Source organism: Thermobia domestica, chromosome 11 (genome assembly GCF_964235325.1).
Source record: "Thermobia domestica chromosome 11, izTheDome1.hap1.1, whole genome shotgun sequence".
Taxonomy (NCBI): Eukaryota; Metazoa; Arthropoda; class Insecta; order Zygentoma; family Lepismatidae; genus Thermobia; species Thermobia domestica.
Genome location: NC_137464.1, coordinates 153,503,973 through 153,529,551, shown reverse-complemented (window position 1 = coordinate 153,529,551; position 25,579 = coordinate 153,503,973). Strand labels below are relative to the sequence as shown.

The window sequence follows — 25,579 nt, the reverse complement described above, 5'->3', positions numbered from 1 at the left end:
AAATGAAACTTTCATCCATTTCTATGAGAACACGGTCGAACCATCCCTTATTTAGTGGTTATCCTTTTCTCTCGAGATATTAACCGGTATAATTTTATTTCTTTTTTGATAGAGGTCAAGTCATTTATTGAGGGACTTGCAGAGTAGAGTTTTTCTTTCAGCCTAAAAATGATACTTGAGGTATTTTGTATCCAGGAAAGTTTATCGTAGGATCCTGGAACTCCTTGGAATACCTTTTTCCAAAATCTTCACAAATAGAGTGGTATTTCAAAGTTCGTTTGAATAACTTCTGCGTATTTGTCACTTTTTGATTTACTGCTCTCGCCCTCATTATTCATCATGACCTGTAGATCTACAAGTACCGGTACATAGCGAAGGGCTTCACAGTTTCTACTTTTGCACTGCGTCAAATATTTGATCCTATTTTAAAACAATAGAGAACAGCGGTTATTTGCTCATTTTTACCAGAACGAACGAAGGTAGAGGTCTTAGATAGTTTCAAAAGATATTAAATTAAAGATTTCTGTTTCTCCGCATGTATATCCGGCAAGTTAAGGGAATAATTATCACAGTTTACAAACATTTTTACATTGATTTTCTCGTTAATGCTTTGACAAACGCTACATCTATGCCCTACTATCACAGCAGCGTTGCCATAGCATTTGGACCGACAATATCTTAGATCAATTCGTCAGCCTTCACGAGGATTTCAACCACGTTATCTGCATCCTTCTACTTCATTTCCATAGAATCAAGAACTCTAATTTGCGCTGTTCTTTCTCAAAATCAATATCTCCATACCTTAGTACATCTGCTCTTGATATATTTGATCAAGACTGAAGCTTTCACTCTTGATACTTTTCACTCACATCTGCCAAATAATAGATGCTATCAGATAGAAAAATTCAATAACACTGGGCGAAAGATAAGATATTGATTGAAGTTATTTTTCTGCTTGAGTTAACTGTTGTTTCAAAATGAAATGAACAGGAAGCTGTTTCGGAAAAAGCTATGAAACAATGTTGGAGTTGCCATTCATCTGAAATGATTCCCTGCGTTCTTTGGTAAATTTTGTGTGGCATCGAATTTTACGCAATCAAACAATCTTTCAAATGCATCATGTTACTTTCCTTTTTCTCTCGAATTCTATGTTTTAAGTTCTACATTTATAATTCCTCTATTTTCAAATTTATTTCTTTCCAAAGAGTGAAAGAAGCACATATATTTCTCAACATTTTCATTGTAATTCAACCTTTCAGATGCATTTCAATGATTAACTTCTGTTCCATGTTCTAATGCATCTGATGGCGAGAGAGAGGGAAGACAGTGAAACAAATGCCAAATTTTTAGAAGAATATTGCAATACTCCTTGCCGTAATGCCACTTAATTTCATTTAAAACCAACCTTTGTTTCTTGAACGATAATTTGTAGTTGTAAAAGGTTCCTTATTATTTTGGAAATACTCTGGAGTCATGCGCATATTTCTGTCTCAAGAAGTTAATCAACAGTGCTCTTCCTGTAATCTTGTCGAATTCAAAAAGTCCGATGTTATGTTGTCCAATCACTTCTAATATTGAAACTCCACATTAGTATATTCGTGCTTGTAACTGTGTTTGATGTCACTGCTTCTACAGTTGTCTGATTCTGCTGTAGAGTTCTTTACTTGATCGCACTCGATCGACTTTATCTCCGCTTTTGACGTATTTGAAGTTTACCTTCGTAATCTAAGTTGCTAGGTGAGATGCACTGGACATCGAGCATGTCAAGCTTCTTGAAGTACTTGCTTAGAATTCATTAAAGAAACTTCGAGAAACTTGCTGGATTTCCAACTTCTTCCGATTCTAACTTAGGTCTTCCGTCCTGGTTTCCAGTTTTCTTTCCAAAATACCTAGCTTTGATTGTCTTACTACACAAATTTTTAGCATTTAAAATTAGTTTTTGTATAATTTCACAAACTTCACTCCTCGATTTTGTAAACGCTAAACAATCAGAAACTACGGAATAATCCACATCCTTCTCCGTCTTTTCCAAAACATGTCAAACTCAAAGATGCTCATTCTTTAAACGGTTTTCCCAGTGATACGTTAATCCGCTGAACTTCGTTGTTTTTAAAATTAAATAATTCTTGTTTTGTTACTAGGAAGATTTTGCAGAATCAAATCCTACATCAGTATTATGAAGTTTTTGAAAACAAATAGGTATATGCCAACACAGATAAGAACGTGTTATGCCTCAGTCACTTACCAGTCGTTGGGACGGTGGTAAGTAATATTGAGACGGTTTCATGGGAGCCATTTAAAATTAATCTGCCAGTATTCCTTGCAAATATCGACACTGTTTCAATGGTGACAGCTTAGTTGCCATGTTTTAAATAAAAAAAGGAAACAGAGATGAAATGTGAAAGGAATGTCAACACGATTAATACAACATTAGATGGACCTCTATGTTACCGCAGTGCACGATATTTCTGTGTATTATCGGGACGTTATTATGGGTGACAGGTGGTGCGCTTTCAGTTAATAATAAATGCTGGTGGCACTTATATCTGTAATATGCCATTACAGTCTAATGAGATTATGTTTTTAATAGGAGGGTGCCCGAAATTTTTTTGCACCGACTGTACCTGACGTTTAACAAAAAATTTCTGGCTGTTCATATAATTCGTAATTTTATTTGTTATTCTATTTCAAATTAACATGGAAAAACTGTAAAAAATTCATTGGGAATGATAGTTTTGGGAATCAATATCTTTATTTATATTTTAAATTAGTTATAAGTTTTGTATATGGATATGTAAATGGATTATTACAATTCTTACGGTGTCAGTGCTATCCGAAAATATAGATCCACTATTGGACGGAACTTTCCAGATCAAATAACCAATCTAAAATTCGACAGAATTTTCAGGACCACCCTTCACCTCTCTTTTAGATACCTAGGTCCTTCTAAAAACTAGTTTAATCCAGATTTTACCAAATTTTATTCGTTTTAAAGCCCCACCGCCAAAAATGCTTTGTTCTGATTGGATGATAAACCCACGCTATGATATTAGGGCGCAATTATTCTATTCCATGCTGGAACGTCTCGCTGAAGACACTAGATTTGGATCGTCTAGCTCAAAAAGTTGAAAAAAGAGTAGAACAGCTGCAAACAAGGTAATATTTGGGAGTTTTTTAACCTCTAAATCTCTGGAAGTCTCGAGGAGCCAAAAACTGTTAAATTTCATAGTCAAAACTGGACTAAAAAAGGCTGAAATAGTAAGGGCAATATACTGACGCCATGATTTCATCTGCCGATCGATATGGACAGGATTCAGAAGTGGTGTGATTTCTGTTTTCTTTTCTAAAACCGGTTCTGAAGATCAGTGTTTCCCATCATATTTCCACCTTCCAATTTTCCTGCTAATTGAGGGTTACAAGACCTGTCCACATAGAGATTTGTTTATGTAGGTAGCGAGTGATTTTTTTTTTAGCATACATGGCGGTATTTAATTTTGTTGTAGTTAGAATAGTAATCACAATGTACGTGTAAATTTACAGTAAGGGCTCCTATCTGACTCCCAAATTGGGAGTACGGCTTCCAGCGGGATGAGTTGAACATGTAGTTTGTTCCGGGTTCCTGCCCCTTCAGGGCAGGGGTCCTATTGTTAGCTAATACTCCGATATGTCCCCTCAGGGCATTAATTAAACACTCAAGAATGTGATTTAGTGAATACAGGGCCAGTTGGCCCTGTTTCCTTTCTTCCCCTTTCCTTTCATAGAGCCGATTTAAAATGGTAAAATATGAATGTTTTCTGTGTATATTTATTAGTATAACATGTATTAATGTAGTGTGTAGTATGAATGTGGCATGTATGTGTTCGTAATGTAGAAACATGTTCTAGTAGTAGTAATTGTGGTAGTTAAGTGATGAAAGAGTGTGTGAAATAATTAAATATGGACAGTGTAGTATTTACTATGCGATAAATTCTTTATTATTCCGTCATTAAGTGAACTCATACACAATATTTAATAGTGAACTTAATATAGTATAATAATTCCGTGTACAAGGTCACATTCAGTTGTTCAAGGGTTGATTATATCGTCGCTAGCCCTAGTGTCAAAAGTCAGTACTAACCGCCATTCTTCTGTCGAGGTGCTTAGTGATTTAGATTTCATGAAATTGACCTTTCTTTCCGAAATAAAACCTAGAAGGTATAATTCACAGCCCATATGAATGTACAGTTAGGTCAAGTGACCCAAAATTAATATATTCTGAAAATTTCAACATTCTGCCTAGTCTAGAAATCGAGATATTTAAGTAAATAAACAATACGTAATTTTTTAACAGAAGTCGGGCGATATGATGCTAGTTCTTCGCTTTGGAATTATATTAGATGTTCATTTTTCTTCGTGGCTGCAGAAGCTCATTGTTGCTGCAGAATTTTATAAACATTAAATATTATCGCGGATAATTCAATTTTCAGTGAACATACGTAGGATTTTTTTTTCGTTCTTAATAAAGCTACCAGGTATTACATAGTATTGTGTGTGTGTGAAAGAGTCTTGAGTTCGAGTGAGGTTGTCGTGCGGTGATCGGAATGGGAAATGTTTGTAGTGACTATAGATTTTAAAGTATTATGATGAAATGTGTAAATAGGCTGGGCGTAGATAGAGGAAACAGGGTGTTTGTAGAATATAGCGTCGTGGCAAATGAATATTAATGTGAATATGAATATAAAGTGTATGAATATTGTAGTAAATGAATATAGAAGATAGGACACCCATATAGTTAAATATATAGTAGCCCAGTGAATACTTCGCCGTGTGTTGATATATAGATATTGAATAGATACGTGTAGCTACAAACATCTCAAGTTCTGACCCCTGCACCATGATATCACGCGGACCGGAGGGCAATATATAGTCGGACTATGGTAATACTTTGTAGTTTAATGTGTTATAATAATAATCAACCATAGTAATACCATCTGATAGAAGGGGTAGCATCATATAATCGTTGACTAGACATATTGAATAATAAATTATGAAAAGACAATAGTAGCTATAGAACAGGGCTGTAGTGAATTATATTTTCTAGTCGGTTTTTTTTAAAATAGAATATCCTGCTCCGTGAGATTTTTTTTCCTTCACGTTACCTACTCAGGCTAGCTTACAATGTTCATGGAGGTGACAGCTCTGATAGGGTTACAGAATCAAAACAATTAGTTATTGAAATTTATTTTTGCGTACCCTAGTCCCTTTAAGTATTTTCATTTCTTTTCTTAGTTTAATTAGACGAGGGAAATTAACGACATCCCAGACTGTGGCGTGTCTGCGCAGGGTAGCTATCGGTGAGGTTTGGCAATAGAAATCACCGATCCAAAATTCAGTTTATTTAATTTTTTTTTATTTCGGCAAATCATTAGTTAGGGATATCTTAGATAATACTTCTATTCTAGTTTCATTACTGTCCTCGAACCTTCTGAGTTTTTCTAAGGGGTCGAATATTTTTTTTACTTAGAGATTTCAAAATTGGGGACGCAGTTACCTGGTCCCTTTCCCCCTCTCCTTTTATCCTGCTGGTCTGGGCCGGATACGGGGATCGGATTTCAATCTTACAAGCAAACTCTTGTGGGATTGGGATCTGATGGACACAGAACTTGCATCCTTGGCAGCAGGGCGCCCCTTGAGTCTACGTATTTGAGTAGACCACCCTTTTGGCATGTTAAGAATATTTTGGCTATGGATTTTGTTGAGAGCGAAATTCGACTTCTATCTTTGTAGCGTTAGTTATTTCTCACTTAAGTCTTTGGCGCCCCTATTCTTCGTCTTCCTTCTTCTCTATCTCTCTCTCTGTCTTCATTTCTTCAAGTTTTTTTTAAATTTCAACCTTCCCCCCCGATTTTGAACTTGTCGCTTACGATTTATTTAACGTACAACTCTGATCTGAAATTACCAGCTGAGACGTTGCAAGACACGATTCATGAATGGAGTAGATAATGATTGGGTCCTCCATCACATTTTGACCTATCGCTGAAATGAACAAAGACTTAGTATTTGACGACACTTCGATTACGTTCTTTCACCGTCGTTCCTCTTAAGTTTTTTTTTTTTGATCCATTGGTCACTTTCCTTTCTGTTTTGGTTTTCGATTACTTTGTAGTTAACCTGGGCCCAGAAATTGTACTTTGGTTTATCTAGTTATATCTTTAGAAATGCTCTGTGTTACGTGCCTGCCTCACAAAGTTTTTTTTTCATGATTTAAACACGAATTGATTATATAAAAGTGAAAAATTTATAGATGCGCGGTATCAGGTAGAAAAGCGATTTTCTTTTTCATATGTACTGTAGGAAGTCATTTGTTTTGGGACAATGTTTGCAACCTTGTAAAAAATGTTATTATTGGGGTGATTAATTTAAATGTGTGCGCATTTATTGAATATAAATATATATATATATAGAGAGAGAAATGAATACGTCGAAATGTATATGTACTTAATATGTGAATATGATTTTAAAGTAAAAGTATGATATTAAATGTATTATGAATATATGTAAGAGCGCTCGTGTCTGTCCCCCCTAAACGTGTATTGGTTGCTATAGTTTGCCAGTGAGTTTTCCGACGAATTTGAGAATGTAGATTTTGTCATGAATACCGCCGTGCACTTAAGTAATTTTCCTTTTCTTTTGAATAAATGTAAATGATACCTTATGTAATTCTGTAATGGCATGTATTGGAAAGTAACGGCAGGTCTAAACGTAACCCACATCATAACGAATATTATCCCTGAACTACCAACCAAAAACCATTGTGGAAAGTGTACCTTGAATCCTTCTCACCTGCATATGTATCCTGTGACTTGACCAGTTTTTTTTTATCCTCAATTTGAACCTTTATACTCCGTACATCTGCGGGAGATCGTTTTAAAAATCCGAATTATATACAAATATATACGAAAGTGATCCTAAGGAAAGGCCTCATGACATGTCCCAGTGTTGCATAAATAACTTAAAACTATTCAATTAATAAGTTTGGAAATGGACCGTCTAAGAGGAGAAACATCCTCTAGCGATAGTGATTTGTCGAAATCCCTGGATGGGTATAAAGCGTCGCAGTGTGCGATTGCAGATATAAACTGTTAAAAGTTATAAACCAAGTATAGACGACGAATGGTTTTGTAAACCAATAGATATATATATATATATATATATTTATATATATAGAGATATATATAAACACGAACGAAGTTAAATGGAGCGAAATGTTTTGGACACTATGAGTAGTGCGTGATTTGTGATTTGAACGCTCAAAATCATTAATATCTTATTACCCAATGTGAGGTAGAGACTCATATAAGTTCTAATACACCAAAAAGTTTTTTTTCTTTCCTCTTTGTCCAATTTTTTTTTAAAGTGAAATAAGTGTCTCCTTTGCGTATGTCGCAAATCATAATTTTGTTTTAGCATGCCTAAGATATGATACATGTAATTATTTTTTTTTCACATTTGTCAATATGATTGAATATATAAAAATTTACTAAAATATAATACTATGTACTCTATTAATATATAACCAAGAACTTGTGCTTTTAAGATTTTCTTTATAATTATTTGTTTTGTCTTTTCTTTTCACTATGGATGTAATAAATTATTTGTATCTTTGTAGTTAGTTGGTTTCCTTTAAACATATATACACTGTCCTGAGTGAGTGAGCGTGTGAATGCATGATAGATTTAATTTAAGTAATTTTAGTGATATAATTTGTCATATTAACATCTGTAATATATGTGTCATGTTTTAATATATGTGTTAAGGTAAATAACCTAGGTCATGAAGGACCGCTACTAATGGTTTAAATCGGCTCTAGGAGTGAAACAAAAATAGCAGGATAAGCCTAAATACGACATCTTTCTTCCAGGAAGTTGAGACTTCGATTGATACGACACATAAATTTATATTGAGTTTATAAGTTTGATTTTTTTTTTCCTTGGCTAATTCATATGTGTGGTCGATCCTAGAGAACAGAGTTCAGATGCTGGATGGTTATCAATCACCGGTTGGAATAACAGTACAAAGAATGATTTCACTTTTCTCATTTCCAGGTCTAGGTCTGGGCAACCCCACGATCGTGGTGCCTGGAGCTAGGTCTGGGTGGTATGAGGGAACATGTGTCTATTCCGAAGCATTCCATAATTGATTAGTTGTTAATAACATTTAGAATGATTCATCTTTCAACGACTTTCCCGACCTTTTACTATATTTCCGGAATTATCCAGTAATCTGTTTCTTATTAAAATACCCTATTTCTTTTCTTTCTTCTTTACCTACCTCCTTCTTTTACCCTTCTACTTTCTTCTCTTTCTTTCCTATTTCTAAATGAAAGAAAACGGAGTCATGATTGAGAGTAGTCGCTATTGGCACGGTCAATAAGTTGTTTAGATGAGTTTTCTTCGGGAGTCCGATATGGAATAATTAACAATAACAAAAGGTTTATTGGAAGTTACTCTATTGGAAAATAATCTGGATTTCAATCAGTAAGTGATCTTTCGTAATCGTCCTCGTTAAAGAGAATTAATTTGTAGCGACTCCTCTCCAGTACTTTGCATAATTTTCTTCGTTTACTACTATTAGTTTTTTTTTAACGTTTTCTTTCAATATTGGCTAACCGTGACAGGACCTGTTGCCCTGGAAACGGCGGTTTCTATGGCAACGGACAACGTTTTCTTTCAATATTGGCGACCGTTGACATCGGACAGTTACCATGGAAACAATTGTTTTCCCTGGTAACGAATCTGAAATTATTTATTAAACACTGTTTAGGATCGAGCACATATTGACTTGGCCACAAAAGGTGCATAATTAAAAAGTTACAGTGAGATTAAATAATTATAGTCATTGGCTGTTCTGCTATCTTTGTCTCTCTCTGTAGAAAGGGGGAAATGAAGGAATTTGCTAAAGTGACTTCTAAAATTTGAAAATGCTGGAAGTTGACCCAAGGAGGGAATTAGATAGGAGTCCCTTAATTTATGAATAGTACCTGATTAATAAGTATTGTTAGTTTATAAGGATATAATTGCATGTGTTTATATTGTGTCTTTTTATATGGAAACTATGGCAACCAATAGGGAAGTAGTATCACACGAGAACGCGGAAGTCTCATGTACACAATGTACTTTAGAAAGTAGTGAGAAAAGAGCTCGCGTCTCTCGTAGGCTAGTGAGGTGTCACGAATGTGTGCTGAAATGGATACATTTCAGTTGTATTAATTTAGAGGATACTGCTGAAAATGCAGAAAAGGTCCGGGCTGGTGAAATAGTTAAATACTGCAAAGAATGTGAGGGGAAGCTCCACCAGTCGCGTGAACCCATGAGTTTATCCTCTGAAAAAGAAAATGAACATCCCGATTCGGACGGTGAGCGAGGGTATAGTACCCCGAAGAACCGAGGCCAAATATCTCCAGTGGAGATATCTGACCTCGATGATGATGAAAAAGATGGGGATCCAATTGGTGATAAACCCAAAGAAAAGCAAAGGAAGACTGTGTCATCTAATAATGACGCTCTCCTCCTTTCATTGCAACAAATGCTACGGGAAATGAGACGCGAAATAAATGAGAAAATAGATAATAATAGCCTGGAAATGAATGAAAATAGCCGGGAGATAAGACGTGAAATAAATGAGAAATTTGACACCTCGAAACGAGAAACCGAATCTCGATTCGAGGCATTAACCCAGAAAATCGACAACATATGTTTGGACTTTGCTTCCTCAATAACCACATTGAGGCAGCAAACGTCTACTGAAATTGATTTGGTCAGATGCGAGGCTCAACAGTCCCTAAAGCAATTTCAGCAGGAGACTGAGGGTAAATTAGAGCATGTAAATTCTGAAATTGAACAAATGGATACCAAATTGCATAAAATCAACAATAAATTAGAAACACAGCAGGCCGAAATTGATAGTTTAAAGTCAACCTTGTCAGACTTATCATTGAAAACCAAACTGGAAGTAACTGACCAGAAAATTTCGAAAATTCAAAACGAGATAGCAAATATTCAAAAAGAAATGACAAAATCTAGTCGCGAAAAATCAGAGGTAACCTATCCTTTCCCCGGTAGCGATTCCTCAGAAATCTTACCCGCTATAACAACTACCCGTGGCGCAGGAAAAGAAAATTTAGTGTCAGTTGATGCACGGGATATTGCGACGCACTACCCCATGCATCGGTCAGAACCAAAGTCGTGGTTCAATTCCAATAGTGTGCCGAATCAGTCGAGTGTTGTGACGACTACGGTCACTAGCGTGAGTGCTCCCTCCTTACATGGAGGTATACAATCACATAGCGTGTTGCCGGGAAGAGGAGATGGGTGCCATTCTGAGTCGTTGTTCATGGGTGCGATTGGTCCAAGGATGGAGCCCAACATGTTCAATACGACCAACAAAATCCCTTTCACTTACATGGGTAATTATAACACCGCTACTACGTCGTCGGTGGTAAATCCGGTGACGACTCCGATTGTGCAGGAGAATATGTTAATTCCCAGTAACTATTCCCCTGCTTATGTTAGTATGGGTTCCAAGGTTTCGCTGAGGGACATCGAACGTTTTCCCACTTTTGACGGGAATATTACCAATGGACAGCCTCGTGTTTTTCTGCGTAGATTGCAGCAGTGTTTAGAAATGTATCGGCTGACCGATAGAGAACGTTTACAAATAGTTGAAAAACTTTTAATTGCAGCATCAGGCGCGTGGTTTGCTTCTATTAAATATAGAATTCATACGTTTGATGATTTTCTGATCCTTTTTAAGGAAGAATACTGCAACGAACATATAGAGAGGCTTCAGAAACGCAACCTCCAATCTTTAAGATATGATCGAGCCAAGTATGGGTCCCTTCTGGACTATGCTTGGAAGATCATCGAACTGTACTATCAGATTGCAGAAAACCCATCGCAAGCCGAACTAGTAGACATCATAGTGAACGCTCTTCCACCAGATGAGTCGCGGGCTATTGCTTCCCACTTGTGCCAAACGGTGCGAGAAGTTACGTCACGCCTAGCTGCCCTGTGTGGGAAAGAAACTGGAGGCCCACCAAAGAGGTATTTCGCCCGACAAGCAAAAGTCGTGAAACCCGTGAAAAGCAAGGCAACGACAAGTTGCCAAACGGACTTTCTGAGTTACACCCAAGCTGGATCTCGCTATCCGAGTGGGAGTGGCTCAGAAAACAATCAATATAACGGTCGACGTCTGTTCCGTAACCGACCGATGTTTAACAATCGCCGGGGTTATCGCCCCTATGACCGCACAATGGGGGAATCGAACCCGAATAGGGACGATAATAGGAGGAACTTTAACGGGGCGTACCGGAGAAGAGAAAACGGTACTGGTCAAAACGGCAATGTTAACAATAACTGTGCAAGTAGACCTCAGAATTCTGCCCCTTCGCAAATACAAACTAATGGCGGAAATGGAATTCTAGCCACTCGAGGGATTGATAGTCGCGAGACCGCTGTCAAATCGACAAACTAATTCCGCAACTACCTGGTGAAATGAGGAAGGATAGTTATATGAGTTGTCTCTTTCAATATCTCAGCTGGAACTCCTGTCCGTTCTGTTCCTTTGTGAACATTTTTAGCAGTTAAATTATTGAAAAATTGCGCTGTATTACACAATCTAAAAGGTGAAAGTATCGGAACTCACAATTTTCAGAATCTTAAGCTTTTCAACTGTACTGAGGACAAAAAACGGGAACTTCTATCTCAATACCCAAAGTGAATGTTACACTGTCTCATTTGAGGGTATGAGTGAGTAGTTAGTTTATTAGTATTAATACATGTTAATTCTATTCAACAAAATTTTGTTATTCAAACAAAATTTTTTTTAACGACGCCGGGGAACTGTAATATGCCATTACAGTCTAATGAGATTATGTTTTTAATAGGAGGGTGCCCGAAATTTTTTTGCACCGACTGTACCTGACGTTTAACAAAAAATTTCTGGCTGTTCATATAATTCGTAATTTTATTTGTTATTCTATTTCAAATTAACATGGAAAAACTGTAAAAAATTCATTGGGAATGATAGTTTTGGGAATCAATATCTTTATTTATATTTTAAATTAGTTATAAGTTTTGTATATGGATATGTAAATGGATTATTACAATTTTTACGGTGTCAGTGCTATCCGAAAATATAGATCCACTATTGGACGGAACTTTCCAGATCAAATAACCAATCTAAAATTCGACAGAATTTTCAGGACCACCCTTCACCTCTCTTTTAGATACCTAGGTCCTTCTAAAAACTAGTTTAATCCAGATTTTACCAAATTTTATTCGTTTTAAAGCCCCACCGCCAAAAATGCTTTGTTCTGATTGGATGATAAACCCACGCTATGATATTAGGGCGCAATTATTCTATTCCATGCCGGAACGTCTCGCTGAAGACACTAGATTTGGATCGTCTAGCTCAAAAAGTTGAAAAAGGAGTAGAACAGCTGCAAACAAGGTAATATTTGGGAGTTTTTTAACCTCTAAATCTCTGGAAGTCTCGAGGAGCCAAAAACTGTTAAATTTCATAGTCAAAACTGGACTAAAAAAGGCTGAAATAGTAAGGGCAATATACTGACGCCATGATTTCATCTGCCGATCGATATGGACAGGATTAAGAAGTGGTGTGATTTCTGTTTTCCTTTCTAAAACCGGTTCTGAAGATCAGTGTTTCCCATCATATTTCCACCTTCCAATTTTCCTGCTAATTGAGGGTTACAAGACCTGTCCACATAGAGATTTGTTTATGTAGGTAGCGAGTGATTTTTTTTTAGCATACATGGCGGTATTTAATTTTGTTGTAGTTAGAATAGTAATCACAATGTACGTGTAAATTTACAGTAAGGGCTCCTATCTGACTCCCAAATTGGGAGTACGGCTTCCAGCGGGATGAGTTGAACATGTAGTTTGTTCCGGGTTCCTGCCCCTTCAGGGCAGGGGTCCTATTGTTAGCTAATACTCCGATATGTCCCCTCAGGGCATTAATTAAACACTCAAGAATGTGATTTAGTGAATACAGGGCCAGTTGGCCCTGTTTCCTTTCTTCCCCTTTCCTTTCATAGAGCCGATTTAAAATGGTAAAATATGAATGTTTTCTGTGTATATTTATTAGTATAACATGTATTAATGTAGTGTGTAGTATGAATGTGGCATGTATGTGTTCGTAATGTAGAAACATGTTCTAGTAGTAGTAATTGTGGTAGTTAAGTGATGAAAGAGTGTGTGAGATAATTAAATATGGACAGTGTAGTATTTACTATGCGATAAATTCTTTATTATTCCGTCATTAAGTGAACTCATACACAATATTTAATAGTGAACTTAATATAGTATAATAATTCCGTGTACAAGGTCACATTCAGTTGTTCAAGGGTTGATTATATCGTCGCTAGCCCTAGTGTCAAAAGTCAGTACTAACCGCCATTCTTCTGTCGAGGTGCTTAGTGATTTAGATTTCATGAAATTGACCTTTCTTTCCGAAATAAAACCTAGAAGGTATAATTCACAGCCCATATGAATGTACAGTTAGGTCAAGTGACCCAAAATTAATATATTCTGAAAATTTCAACATTCTGCCTAGTCTAGAAATCGAGATATTTAAGTAAATAAACAATACGTAATTTTTTAACAGAAGTCGGGCGATATGATGCTAGTTCTTCGCTTTGGAATTATATTAGATGTTCATTTTTCTTCGTGGCTGCAGAAGCTCATTGTTGCTGCAGAATTTTATAAACATTAAATATTATCGCGGATAATTCTATTTTCAGTGAACATACGTAGGATTTTTTTTTCGTTCTTAATAAAGCTACCAGGTATTACATAGTATTGTGTGTGTGTGAAAGAGTCTTGAGTTCGAGTGAGGTTGTCGTGCGGTGATCGGAATGGGAAATGTTTGTAGTGACTATAGATTTTAAAGTATTATGATGAAATGTGTAAATAGGCTGGGCGTAGATAGAGGAAACAGGGTGTTTGTAGAATATAGCGTCGTGGCAAATGAATATTAATGTGAATATGAATATAAAGTGTATGAATATTGTAGTAAATGAATATAGAAGATAGGACACCCATATAGTTAAATATATAGTAGCCCAGTGAATACTTCGCCGTGTGTTGATATATAGATATTGAATAGATACGTGTAGCTACAAACATCTCAAGTTCTGACCCCTGCACCATGATATCACGCGGACCGGAGGGCAATATATAGTCGGACTATGGTAATACTTTGTAGTTTAATGTGTTATAATAATAATCAACCATAGTAATACCATCTGATAGAAGGGGTAGCATCATATAATCGTTGACTAGACATATTGAATAATAAATTATGAAAAGACAATAGTAGCTATAGAACAGGGCTGTAGTGAATTATATTTTCTAGTCGGTTTTTTTTAAAATAGAATATCCTGCTCCGTGAGATTTTTTTTTCCTTCACGTTACCTACTCAGGCTAGCTTACAATGTTCATGGAGGCGACAGCTCTGATAGGGTTACAGAATCAAAACAATTAGTTATTGAAATTTATTTTTGCGTACCCGGATGTCGACCCCTAGTCCCTTTAAGTATTTTCATTTCTTTTCTTAGTTTAATTAGACGAGGGAAATTAACGACATCCCAGACTGTGGCGTGTCTGCGCAGGGTAGCTATCGGTGAGGTTTGGCAATAGAAATCACCGATCCAAAATTCAGTTTATTTAATTTTTTTTTATTTCGGCAAATCATTAGTTAGGGATATCTTAGATAATACTTCTATTCTAGTTTCATTACTGTCCTCGAACCTTCTGAGTTTTTCTAAGGGGTCGAATATTTTTTTTACTTAGAGATTTCAAAATTGGGGACGCAGTTACCTGGTCCCTTTCCCCCTCTCCTTTTATCCTGCTGGTCTGGGCCGGATACGGGGATCGGATTTCAATCTTACAAGCAAACTCTTGTGGGATTGGGATCTGATGGACACAGAACTTGCATCCTTGGCAGCAGGGCGCCCCTTGAGTCTACGTATTTGAGTAGACCACCCTTTTGGCATGTTAAGAATATTTTGGCTATGGATTTTGTTGAGAGCGAAATTCGACTTCTATCTTTGTAGCGTTAGTTATTTCTCACTTAAGTCTTTGGCGCCCCTATTCTTCGTCTTCCTTCTTCTCTATCTCTCTCTCTGTCTTCATTTCTTCAAGTTTTTTTTTTTAATTTCAACCTCCCCCCCCCCGATTTTGAACTTGTCGCTTACGATTTATTTAACGTACAACTCTGATCTGAAATTACCAGCTGAGACGTTGCAAGACACGATTCATGAATGGAGTAGATAATGATTGGGTCCTCCATCACATTTTGACCTATCGCTGAAATGAACAAAGACTTAGTATTTGACGACACTTCGATTACGTTCTTTCACCGTCGTTCCTCTTAAGTTTTTTTTGATCCATTGGTCACTTTCCTTTCTGTTTTGGTTTTCGATTACTTTGTAGTTAACCTGGGCCCAGAAATTGTACTTTGGTTTATCTAGTTATATCTTTAGAAATGCTCTGTGTTACGTGCCTGCCTCACAAAGTTTTTTTTTCATGATTTAAACACGAATTGATTATATAAAAGTGAAAAATTTATAGATGCGCGGTATCAGGTAGAAAAGCGATTTTCTTTTTCATATGTACTGTAGGAAGTCATTTGTTTTGGGACAATGTTTGCAACCTTGTAAAAAATGTTATTATTGGGGTGATTAATTTAAATGTGTGCGCATTTATTGAATATAAATATATATATATATAGAGAGAGAAATGAATACGTCGAAATGTATATGTACTTAATATGTGAATATGATTTTAAAGTAAAAGTATGATATTAAATGTATTATGAATATATGTAAGAGCGCTCGTGTCTGTCCCCCCTAAACGTGTATTGGTTGCTATAGTTTGCCAGTGAGTTTTCCGACGAATTTGAGAATGTAGATTTTGTCATGAATACCGCCGTGCACTTAAGTAATTTTCCTTTTCTTTTGAATAAATGTAAATGATACCTTATGTAATTCTGTAATGGCATGTATTGGAAAGTAACGGCAGGTCTAAACGTAACCCACATCATAACGAATATTATCCCTGAACTACCAACCAAAAACCATTGTGGAAAGTGTACCTTGAATCCTTCTCACCTGCATATGTATCCTGTGACTTGACCAGTTTTTTTTTATCCTCAATTTGAACCTTTATACTCCGTACATCTGCGGGAGATCGTTTTAAAAATCCGAATTATATACAAATATATACGAAAGTGATCCTAAGGAAAGGCCTCATGACATGTCCCAGTGTTGCATAAATAACTTAAAACTATTCAATTAATAAGTTTGGAAATGGACCGTCTAAGAGGAGAAACATCCTCTAGCGATAGTGATTTGTCGAAATCCCTGGATGGGTATAAAGCGTCGCAGTGTGCGATTGCAGATATAAACTGTTAAAAGTTATAAACCAAGTATAGACGACGAATGGTTTTGTAAACCAATAGATATATATATATATTTATATATATAGAGATATATATAAACACGAACGAAGTTAAATGGAGCGAAATGTTTTGGACACTATGAGTAGTGCGTGATTTGTGATTTGAACGCTCAAAATCATTAATATCTTATTACCCAATGTGAGGTAGAGACTCATATAAGTTCTAATACACCAAAAAGTTTTTTTTCTTTCCTCTTTGTCCAATTTTTTTTTAAGTGAAATAAGTGTCTCCTTTGCGTATGTCGCAAATCATAATTTTGTTTTAGCATGCCTAAGATATGATACATGTAATTATTTTTTTTTCACATTTGTCAATATGATTGAATATATAAAAATTTACTAAAATATAATACTATGTACTCTATTAATATATAACCAAGAACTTGTGCTTTTAAGATTTCCTTTATAATTATTTGTTTTGTCTTTTCTTTTCACTATGGATGTAATAAATTATTTGTATCTTTGTAGTTAGTTGGTTTCCTTTAAACATATATACACTGTCCTGAGTGAGTGAGCGTGTGAATGCATGATAGATTTAATTTAAGTAATTTTAGTGATATAATTTGTCATATTAACATCTGTAATATATGTGTCATGTTTTAATATATGTGTTAAGGTAAATAACCTAGGTCATGAAGGACCGCTACTAATGGTTTAAATCGGCTCTAGGAGTGAAACAAAAATAGCAGGATAAGCCTAAATACGACATCTTTCTTCCAGGAAGTTGAGACTTCGATTGATACGACACATAAATTTATATTGAGTTTATAAGTTTGATTTTTTTTTCCTTGGCTAATTCATATGTGTGGTCGATCCTAGAGAACAGAGTTCAGATGCTGGATGGTTATCAATCACCGGTTGGAATAACAGTACAAAGAATGATTTCACTTTTCTCATTTCCAGGTCTAGGTCTGGGCAACCCCACGATCGTGGTGCCTGGAGCTAGGTCTGGGTGGTATGAGGGAACATGTGTCTATTCCGAAGCATTCCAAAATTGATTAGTTGTTAATAACATTTAGAATGATTCATCTTTCAACGACTTTCCCGACCTTTTACTATATTTCCGGAATTATCCAGTAATCTGTTTCTTATTAAAATACCCTATTTCTTTTCTTTCTTCTTTACCTACCTCCTTCTTTTACCCTTCTACTTTCTTCTCTTTCTTTCCTATTTCTAAATGAAAGAAAACGGAGTCATGATTGAGAGTAATCGCTATTGGCACGGTCAATAAGTTGTTTAGATGAGTTTTCTTCGGGAGTCCGATATGGAATAATTAACAATAACAAAAGGTTTATTGGAAGTTACTCTATTGGAAAATAATCTGGATTTCAATCAGTAAGTGATCTTTCGTAATCGTCCTCGTTAAAGAGAATTAATTTGTAGCGACTCCTCTCCAGTACTTTGCATAATTTTCTTCGTTTACTACTATTAGTTTTTTTTTAACGTTTTCTTTCAATATCCTTGCCTCATCCCAGTACGCCTCTGACGGTCATCAGTTTTTTTTAAAAAACTAATTTTATGTACCTGAATGATATCGTTTTCTCACACCGAGTATTAGAAATGAACCTTGTTTGATACCGGCTTTTCCATCACCATCTGATCTTCCAGTCTACACTAAGGTTTTCAGATTACTTTTACTCCGCTTTCATATATTAATATGTTTCCTTTGTCTTTTAATTTTCTTTATTAACGAGTATAAACTTACCAACAAGGGTTAGAGCTGCTGCTGAATATACAAAACCACGAAACACAGAAAATGATCTAAATGCAACGAAGCTGGTAATTAAGAAGTTGGTGAAGTCCAACATGGCGTTGTAAGATAATATAGAGATTGCTGGCACTAGATACTTACATTCATTCTGAAAAAGAAAAGGTTCATAATTAATGGATTGACGTTATTCTTGGCAAGTATGTAAGCAAAATAGAAATCTACTACCCACTAATTTTAAATTAAAAGCGATACACTTCATGGTATCAAATTAATACTTTATTATGGTATTTATAAGTTATATCATTAATTGTACACGTATGCGCAGAAAATTTTGCGAGTACACTGTAGTTCACAATTTCTTGCATTTATTGTAGTTTTTACTTTTGTCTTTTTCTAAACTTGAGATATTAGTAAGTGGACATGATAGAAAGCATTCCCTGTATGAAAACGTTCCCAAGAAATAACACATGAGTTTCGTTTCACAGTGTGAAACTACGGTAGACTTCCAAACTATATGAATTCAATGCTCAGAGTTGAAGAAGTATATCTATAAATACTGGTTGCAAAAGAGTAATAAGACCAAAGATAGAAACGCTGAATCCATATCTAAAGGCCATTAGGCCTATTCGCTATTACTTACTGTTTTAGTTCTGTGGTGGTAAATGGTGAAACTGAAAATTGCTAATTTGAATCACTTCTGGTCTGAATAGAGTGTTAACGAAGATGATTTGAGACCTATAATTAGAAATCTGAATTGATTGCAAGAAACTCTTCTCGATATCTCTTACAATTTTTGCTCTTCTAATTTCAGATCTGAGATGGAAAGTACTAGTAAATTTCAACCACTTCAAATTTCAGGTACAGTGATTCGGGTTGCGATGCTATATACTTTCGAGACACTGTATCGGATGCAGAAAACTGTTCGTCGCTATCAATTACGGTTTTTGTTATGGTGATAAATGTTGAAACCGGAAATAGTTGATTTGAACTACTTTTAATTTCCATGAAGGGTTTACGGAGAGGATAGAAGTTATTATTTGGAAGCTGATCGATTCAAGAAAACACATCTCAGTAAATCTTATCGTTCTTACTCTATGAAAATCAATATTCAAAACCGGAAATAGTAGTAAACTTTAACCACTTCCGGTTTTATAGGATGCAGTCGGTTGTGATATTATCTTTTCTTGAGACCCTGAATCGATTGCAGAAAACCGCTTGTCGCTATTTCTTACCATTTTTATTCTATGGTGATAACTTAAGTAACAAGAAAGGTTTCGACCAGTTGGCGTGTGCTTGGCCTTTCTACGCTTTCTACGCTTTCTACGCTTGCACTTTTAACGCGTGTTTTCATAAAATCAACCTTTTGTTGTACTTGCAAGCGATACTTTAGATTCTTCGCAGAGCGTCATAGAATTACTGGCCGTTCACTGGCTATTGACTTGCCGCCAACGTAAAATGCTAGCGTCAAGCTGCAATGGAACACTGAATTCAAGGTTGCCCTCATCTAACTTCGTTACTGGAATCCGGCTTGTATCATGCTTCCATGCTTTCCAATCAAGCCGGGTGCAAGCTTGCCGACTTTCAATGCAAGCTTACAGCAAGCGTTTTGCAAGTTGTCTCTGCTAGTAGGAAAATGTTGATTTCGGAAATGGATATTTTAAACCACTTCCGGTTTGAATATAGTGTTAACAAAGAAGATGAAATTTATTCTTGAGATGCTCAATTGATTGCAAAAGCCGCATCTCGACATCTTTTACCGTTTTGCCGTATGGAAATCAGTTTTAAACCCGATGTAATAGTAAATTTCAGAAACTTCATGTTTTGGTAGGGTATTAGGGTTTATGACGATATGTTCTCTTGAGACACTGAATCGATTGCAGAAAACCTCTTGTCGCTATCTATCACCATTTTTTTCTGTGGCAATAAATGTTGATACTGCAAATGATTAATTTGAGCTACTTCCGTTTTGAATATAGGTTAACAAAGGAGGTGGAATCTATTCTTATTGCAATGAATCTATTGAAAAAAAGCAGTGTCTCAATATCTCCTACCGTTTTGCTGTATGGAAATCACTATTGAAGCTTGAAGTAGGTCTTAATAGTAAATTTGAACACTTCCGGTTCAGATAGAGGATTATAGATACTCATGATGTGTTTTCTTGAGGCACCGAATCGTCCGCAAAAAAAAAAAAAAAAAAAAGAAAAAACACTTCGCGCTATCTGTTACCGTTTGTCTTCGATACGGCAAATATTGAAACCGGAAAGGGCCAATATGAATCACTTCCGCTTTGAATAGAGGGTTAACGGAGGAGATTGAATCTATACCTAGGACACTGAGTCAATTCCCGCATCTCTATATGTCTTACCCTCGCTCTGGTACCTATCGACAGACGGACAAACGGACGAACAAAGCCTTCATGTAAGACTTGTGCATAGAGCATAGTTAGGAAGTCTAATAAAATTATAAGTAGGAAACGAACTTCAGCTAGATTGAGTGTGTTTTGGGAATCGTCCTCATTCAAGGGGTTATTGTAGAAGCGAAGGGAAACTCTCAATTTATAGTAGTGGAATTAGGTAAGGGATAGAAGGGACTAAAATGTTGAATCTATTGGTTTAAACCTAGTGTCTAGATTGTCTGCCAAACTTATATTAGAAGATTTCGTATGCAAACATAGAAACAAACAGAAAAATCCTTATCTTGAGGATCGAAGCGACGCCTTACGCCTCGAAAAGCTCAGTGTATTGTAAAATGTAGGAAGCCCTATAAACGGAGTCCCCGTGGATGAATGAGTAGAATGAAGTTTCAAGTTGACAATAAGGTAATCGTATTTTTGTCATAAATCTCCATACATTTAATAGAACAGAAAGCAGCAATTATCTGCAATGCGAAGGAGACTCTTACAAAATCAATAAATGGAGCAGTTCCCACAGTCACCGGATTTGTTGCAAATCAAGCTCTTGTAAGATGAACTTGACAGTCTGTAAATAGATGTCAACGAATACTGAAGGTCTTTGGAAGACTCTTCAAAGCTACTAGAGTCGCATAGCTTTCTCAAAAGCTGAACAAATTAGTCAAACAAATGCTTGGAAGTTCTGAAGTTCTTATTAAGGGTAAGGGCATTTCATTGAACCTAAACATACTCAATAAATTTGTCCCAGTGGACCATACGTTTTGATTGCTTTATATGAAGAATGATGTATATTTTAAAGAACAAGTCCAACAAATTGGCTTTTGTATGAATACATATGTATATATTTTTAATTCTGAAAAATCACTAGTGTGCTCATACTTTTGACAATGACCATACAAGCAATTTCGTAGTTTCATAATTTTTGTTTTTAAATTAGTGGGATACTTTCTTGTTTTAGTTTAACATCTTGTTAATTGGAAGAGAAACTTCGTACTTTGTGCACTACACATTAAGTGAATTTCTTTTTCCTAAAAATATAACATTCATGTGGTCAAATAATTATGTATTTTTTATACGATATTCACATGTTTCAAAGGTTTAGTTGTTTTTAACTCATTAGAAAAGTTAGTCTAATAATTATGGTGTTAAAATTTTGTTTGCACCGTAAGATGCCTTTTTCTTATCCTTTATACACATAGAAAAGGAATATTCACGTGTTCCATTCTTCTGATATTTTGTAATTATTACAGATATTTAAAATTGGTCAATAGTTGATAGCACAGCAACGTTTGTTGTTAAGCATTGTATCGAATTTAATTATCTTGATATTTAATTATCTTCTTATTATTTTGAAAGAAGAGGGACAGTTTTCCATATGATACTTAATTTTAAAAACAGGTCCCATTACTTTCTTGTTTCAATAAATTTATTTATTTATTTATTTAACAATCACCAGATACAGCTCAGAGGCCATTTTACACTGGATATCCAACAACAACAATAACAATGGAAAGGATTTGGGAAGGTATCGGACAGGGCCTTTTAGTAGTTACCATCCCGGCATTTGCCTGGTAGGACTGAGGGAAACCCTGGAAAACCTCAGTCAGGATGGTCGGCAGCGGGATTCGAACCCACGACCTCCCGAATGCGAAGCCAACGCTCTACCACTTGAGCTACTTAGAAATAATTCAAAATATATGTGTATCGATTTCTTACTTTGTGTATTTTAATGGGAAAAATAAAATGATTTTTTTAGTTTTACGTCCCACGTTATGCCGGCTAGGCTAAAGGAGACGGTGATGATGAGAAATGAATGAAATAGTCGAATGAAGAAAGTGGGAGGAAGCGGGAGAACTACGAGGAAACGCACACACACGTTGTTTGTCCATCACAAAGTTCACTTGGCGGGAGCAGGATTTAAACCCGGGACCCCATGCACCAGAGGTGAGCGCTGTGTATTTTAATGGAATTTTGTCCTATTATCATAAGAGTTTTGCCTCCTATACTGGGGTAAAAATCTGAATTTGCTCATTATGTTTCAAAAGGATGTATGTCATTAAGTAATGCAATTGTAGACTTTTTAGCAGCTCCTAAATATAGACGAAGGTTCACTCCTACGTCTGTGTGAAAGTTGCTTTTATTCAGGGGTGCCCACAGAGGAAGGCTATGACGCAAACTGCGTCATTGAAATATTTGGGGGGGTTAAAAATCTATATAAATATGTTTGAGAAGGTGTAAAAATTAATCGAAAAGATTTTTTCATGGAAGAACACCTACGGATAGACAATTTAGACAATTGGGGGTGCATCATGGATATAAGGGGGGTTGGCACCACTGCTACGCTGATTTAGTTATATATATATATATATATATATATATATATATATATATATATATATATATATATATATATTTATTTACCGGAATCACCTTACGAATTTAACAGCCCCATATTGACTCATAATGTGTTTTATTCCGGTGTTTTCTGGTTCAATTAAACCACTGCAATCGTTATCTTTATCGAATCTACAGTCATTCAAAGTCAAAGTGCAGACCTTCGCCCCTCGTTACTCTACTGTTGTAATTGGAGAATCAATTCTGCTTCAATAGTAACAATATTTCATGTGATTGATTCTGTCCCTAAGGACACTTCGGTCATTCACTATTTCTTGATATTTATGGACACATTATTTTCGTTTACCTTGACCATTCCTCGTAAAGCACAGAGGAAGCACAGAATAACAGTCACAGCACTTTCGTTATCTAAACCTGAAGAAAGAAGTAAACCTGAAACGAGATGATTCAGATTACTATTATATTTAACTTACTATACATTAATAAATTTTATTCTGACTTCTTTAACTGATACAAATGCGTTTAACTGTTAATAGCTTCTTTCCGAAAGTCGTAAAATAAAAATTATTGGGTCAGTTCAGTCTGTAACTCAAAGTAATACGAAGGAGGATACTAGTCCTGTCCAGGCCCCTATCCAGAGGGGTCTAGGGGGCCGGTCCCCCCTAAATTTATACTGCCCCCCTCTAAAATTTTGACGGTAGGCTTCCAAATGAACTATAATATGGTTCCATCGGGCCCTCCTAACTTCTACCGCCCCCCCCCCTAAATTTTTGGGCTGGCTACCGGCCTGGTCCTGTCCAAATCGATTTTTCGGAAAAACGAAACTCTTATAAGTCTAAATATAAAAAAATCGGATTTTAGGTTTCGTTTTCAAAATCGATTTTCGGTTTCGGTTTTTAAAATTAATTTTCGGTTTCAGTTTTCAAAATCGATTTTAAGTTTTCGGTTTTCAAAACTCGATTTTTGAAAATATCAACTGAAATATTTTCCGTAAGTAGAAGCTTTGCTTTGTATATAATTTAAATACACACTAATTATTTGCTGAGCAAAACTATATATTTTCATTAAATATTAAACGTGTGTTACAGTTTCACCAAGTAACTCTTTGGCTTCATCAGACACTATGTGATACAGGATAACTGTACACTTTTGTATACATACTCTATTTATTTCTCTATATCAGCGGTTTCCAACCGGTGTGCCGCGAATGGGCCGCTGGTGTTGCGCGAGGAAATGAAAACAAAATTATTAATTATATAGCAACCAAATTACAAGACAGGAAAAATGTGTATTTGTATTTCACATTACTATGAACCTCTGCAATGGAAAAAATACTGTAATTGTAATATATTATTGTATACTGTATACATACATTACTACTACACAGATTGTATTTCGAAAACAGAATTGTATTAATATTTAAAAATTGTGACGTATATTAATCACGTTAATGAATTATAAGTTTCACTGTGTTACTTGTTTGTACATTTTTAATGTTAAAAAAAAAAGTATTTATTATCATTGTTATGACCATTATTGCTTCTTTATTGTTACAGGTTATTTCGTAACTTGAAATTTTAAAATATCATTCTACCCTTTCGACAAAGCAAACACTCATACAAATTACCTCCATCTGTTTTAAAAGTACAAGAGATTTGTTTGTTCGTTTGTTATTTAGTATCTTCCTTAGTGAAAGATTGGATACAGTCTTCAAAAAGAAAGTGTATTTTTAAAAGCCTGAGTCCTATATTTCATTGGAATTGTTTTCTATTTTTGAATTAGAATGAAAAATAAGTATAGTGATTTACGATGGGGGAAAACCAGTGATCGAGCTTTTTCCTCTATGAGAAGGAGGTCAGTAATCACAGAAAAAAAATTACGACGGTATTTTCTATTTACTACTACTACTACTACTACTATTACTAATAATAATAATATCTATGAGTGTGCCGCGAGAATTCAAGTTACACCCGTAGTGTGCCGCAAGTTGAAAAAGTTTGGGAAACGCTGCTCTATATATACATGCTCTATCTATTCTCTCAGTATATATAGTTTTTTTTAAAAAAAAACAGAAATATCAATTTTTCAAAATGAAAAGCATATCAGGAAATGGTTATAAACATTTTTTTGTATTTATTTAAGAAATTATGGCATTATAAATGAATTTTCGACCTTTATTAGCACTCAGAAATAAATTTAGACATTATTCAACAGGCTTGAATGATTGAATGCCGAAGTAGCCTAAGTACCAACAGCAATAATATCCAACTTAATATGCACATCAATATTAATTTCGACCTATTTCTGTTGGTACTTAGGCTACTCTTATACTCAATGTTCAATATAGAAACATTAAAGCATGTTAATATTTACACAAGTTTGATCAAACTCTTTATACCGAACTCTAATCTTTATTACACTCTTGTGTTACACTCGTTCAAGGCATTCTACTGAGATGCCATCAACCAGCAACAGGGTTGTGTCGTTGTTGTCTGCTGAGTCTGCATATAACAAAGAGTGGGTGGAAAAGAAAATTTCCCGAACATTCGTACTCAAGCGACTAGATCGAAGATATAGGTCTGAGGA

The 25,579-nt window shown here is 35.5% G+C and overlaps 1 protein-coding gene across 1 annotated transcript in view; it reads right to left on the bottom strand.

Moving 5' to 3' along the window:
• The window catches only part of LOC145663681 (uncharacterized), a 68,250-nt gene that overhangs the window by 12,695 nt on the left and 29,976 nt on the right, over positions 1–25,579 (bottom strand). The window contains exons 4-5 of the mRNA XM_081729777.1: positions 23,340–23,425; positions 18,223–18,376 (exon numbers count right to left, since the gene is read on the bottom strand). Of these exons, the coding sequence (XP_081585903.1) occupies positions 18,223–18,376; positions 23,340–23,425 (240 nt within the window). The remainder of the gene's footprint in view (positions 1–18,222; positions 18,377–23,339; positions 23,426–25,579) is intronic.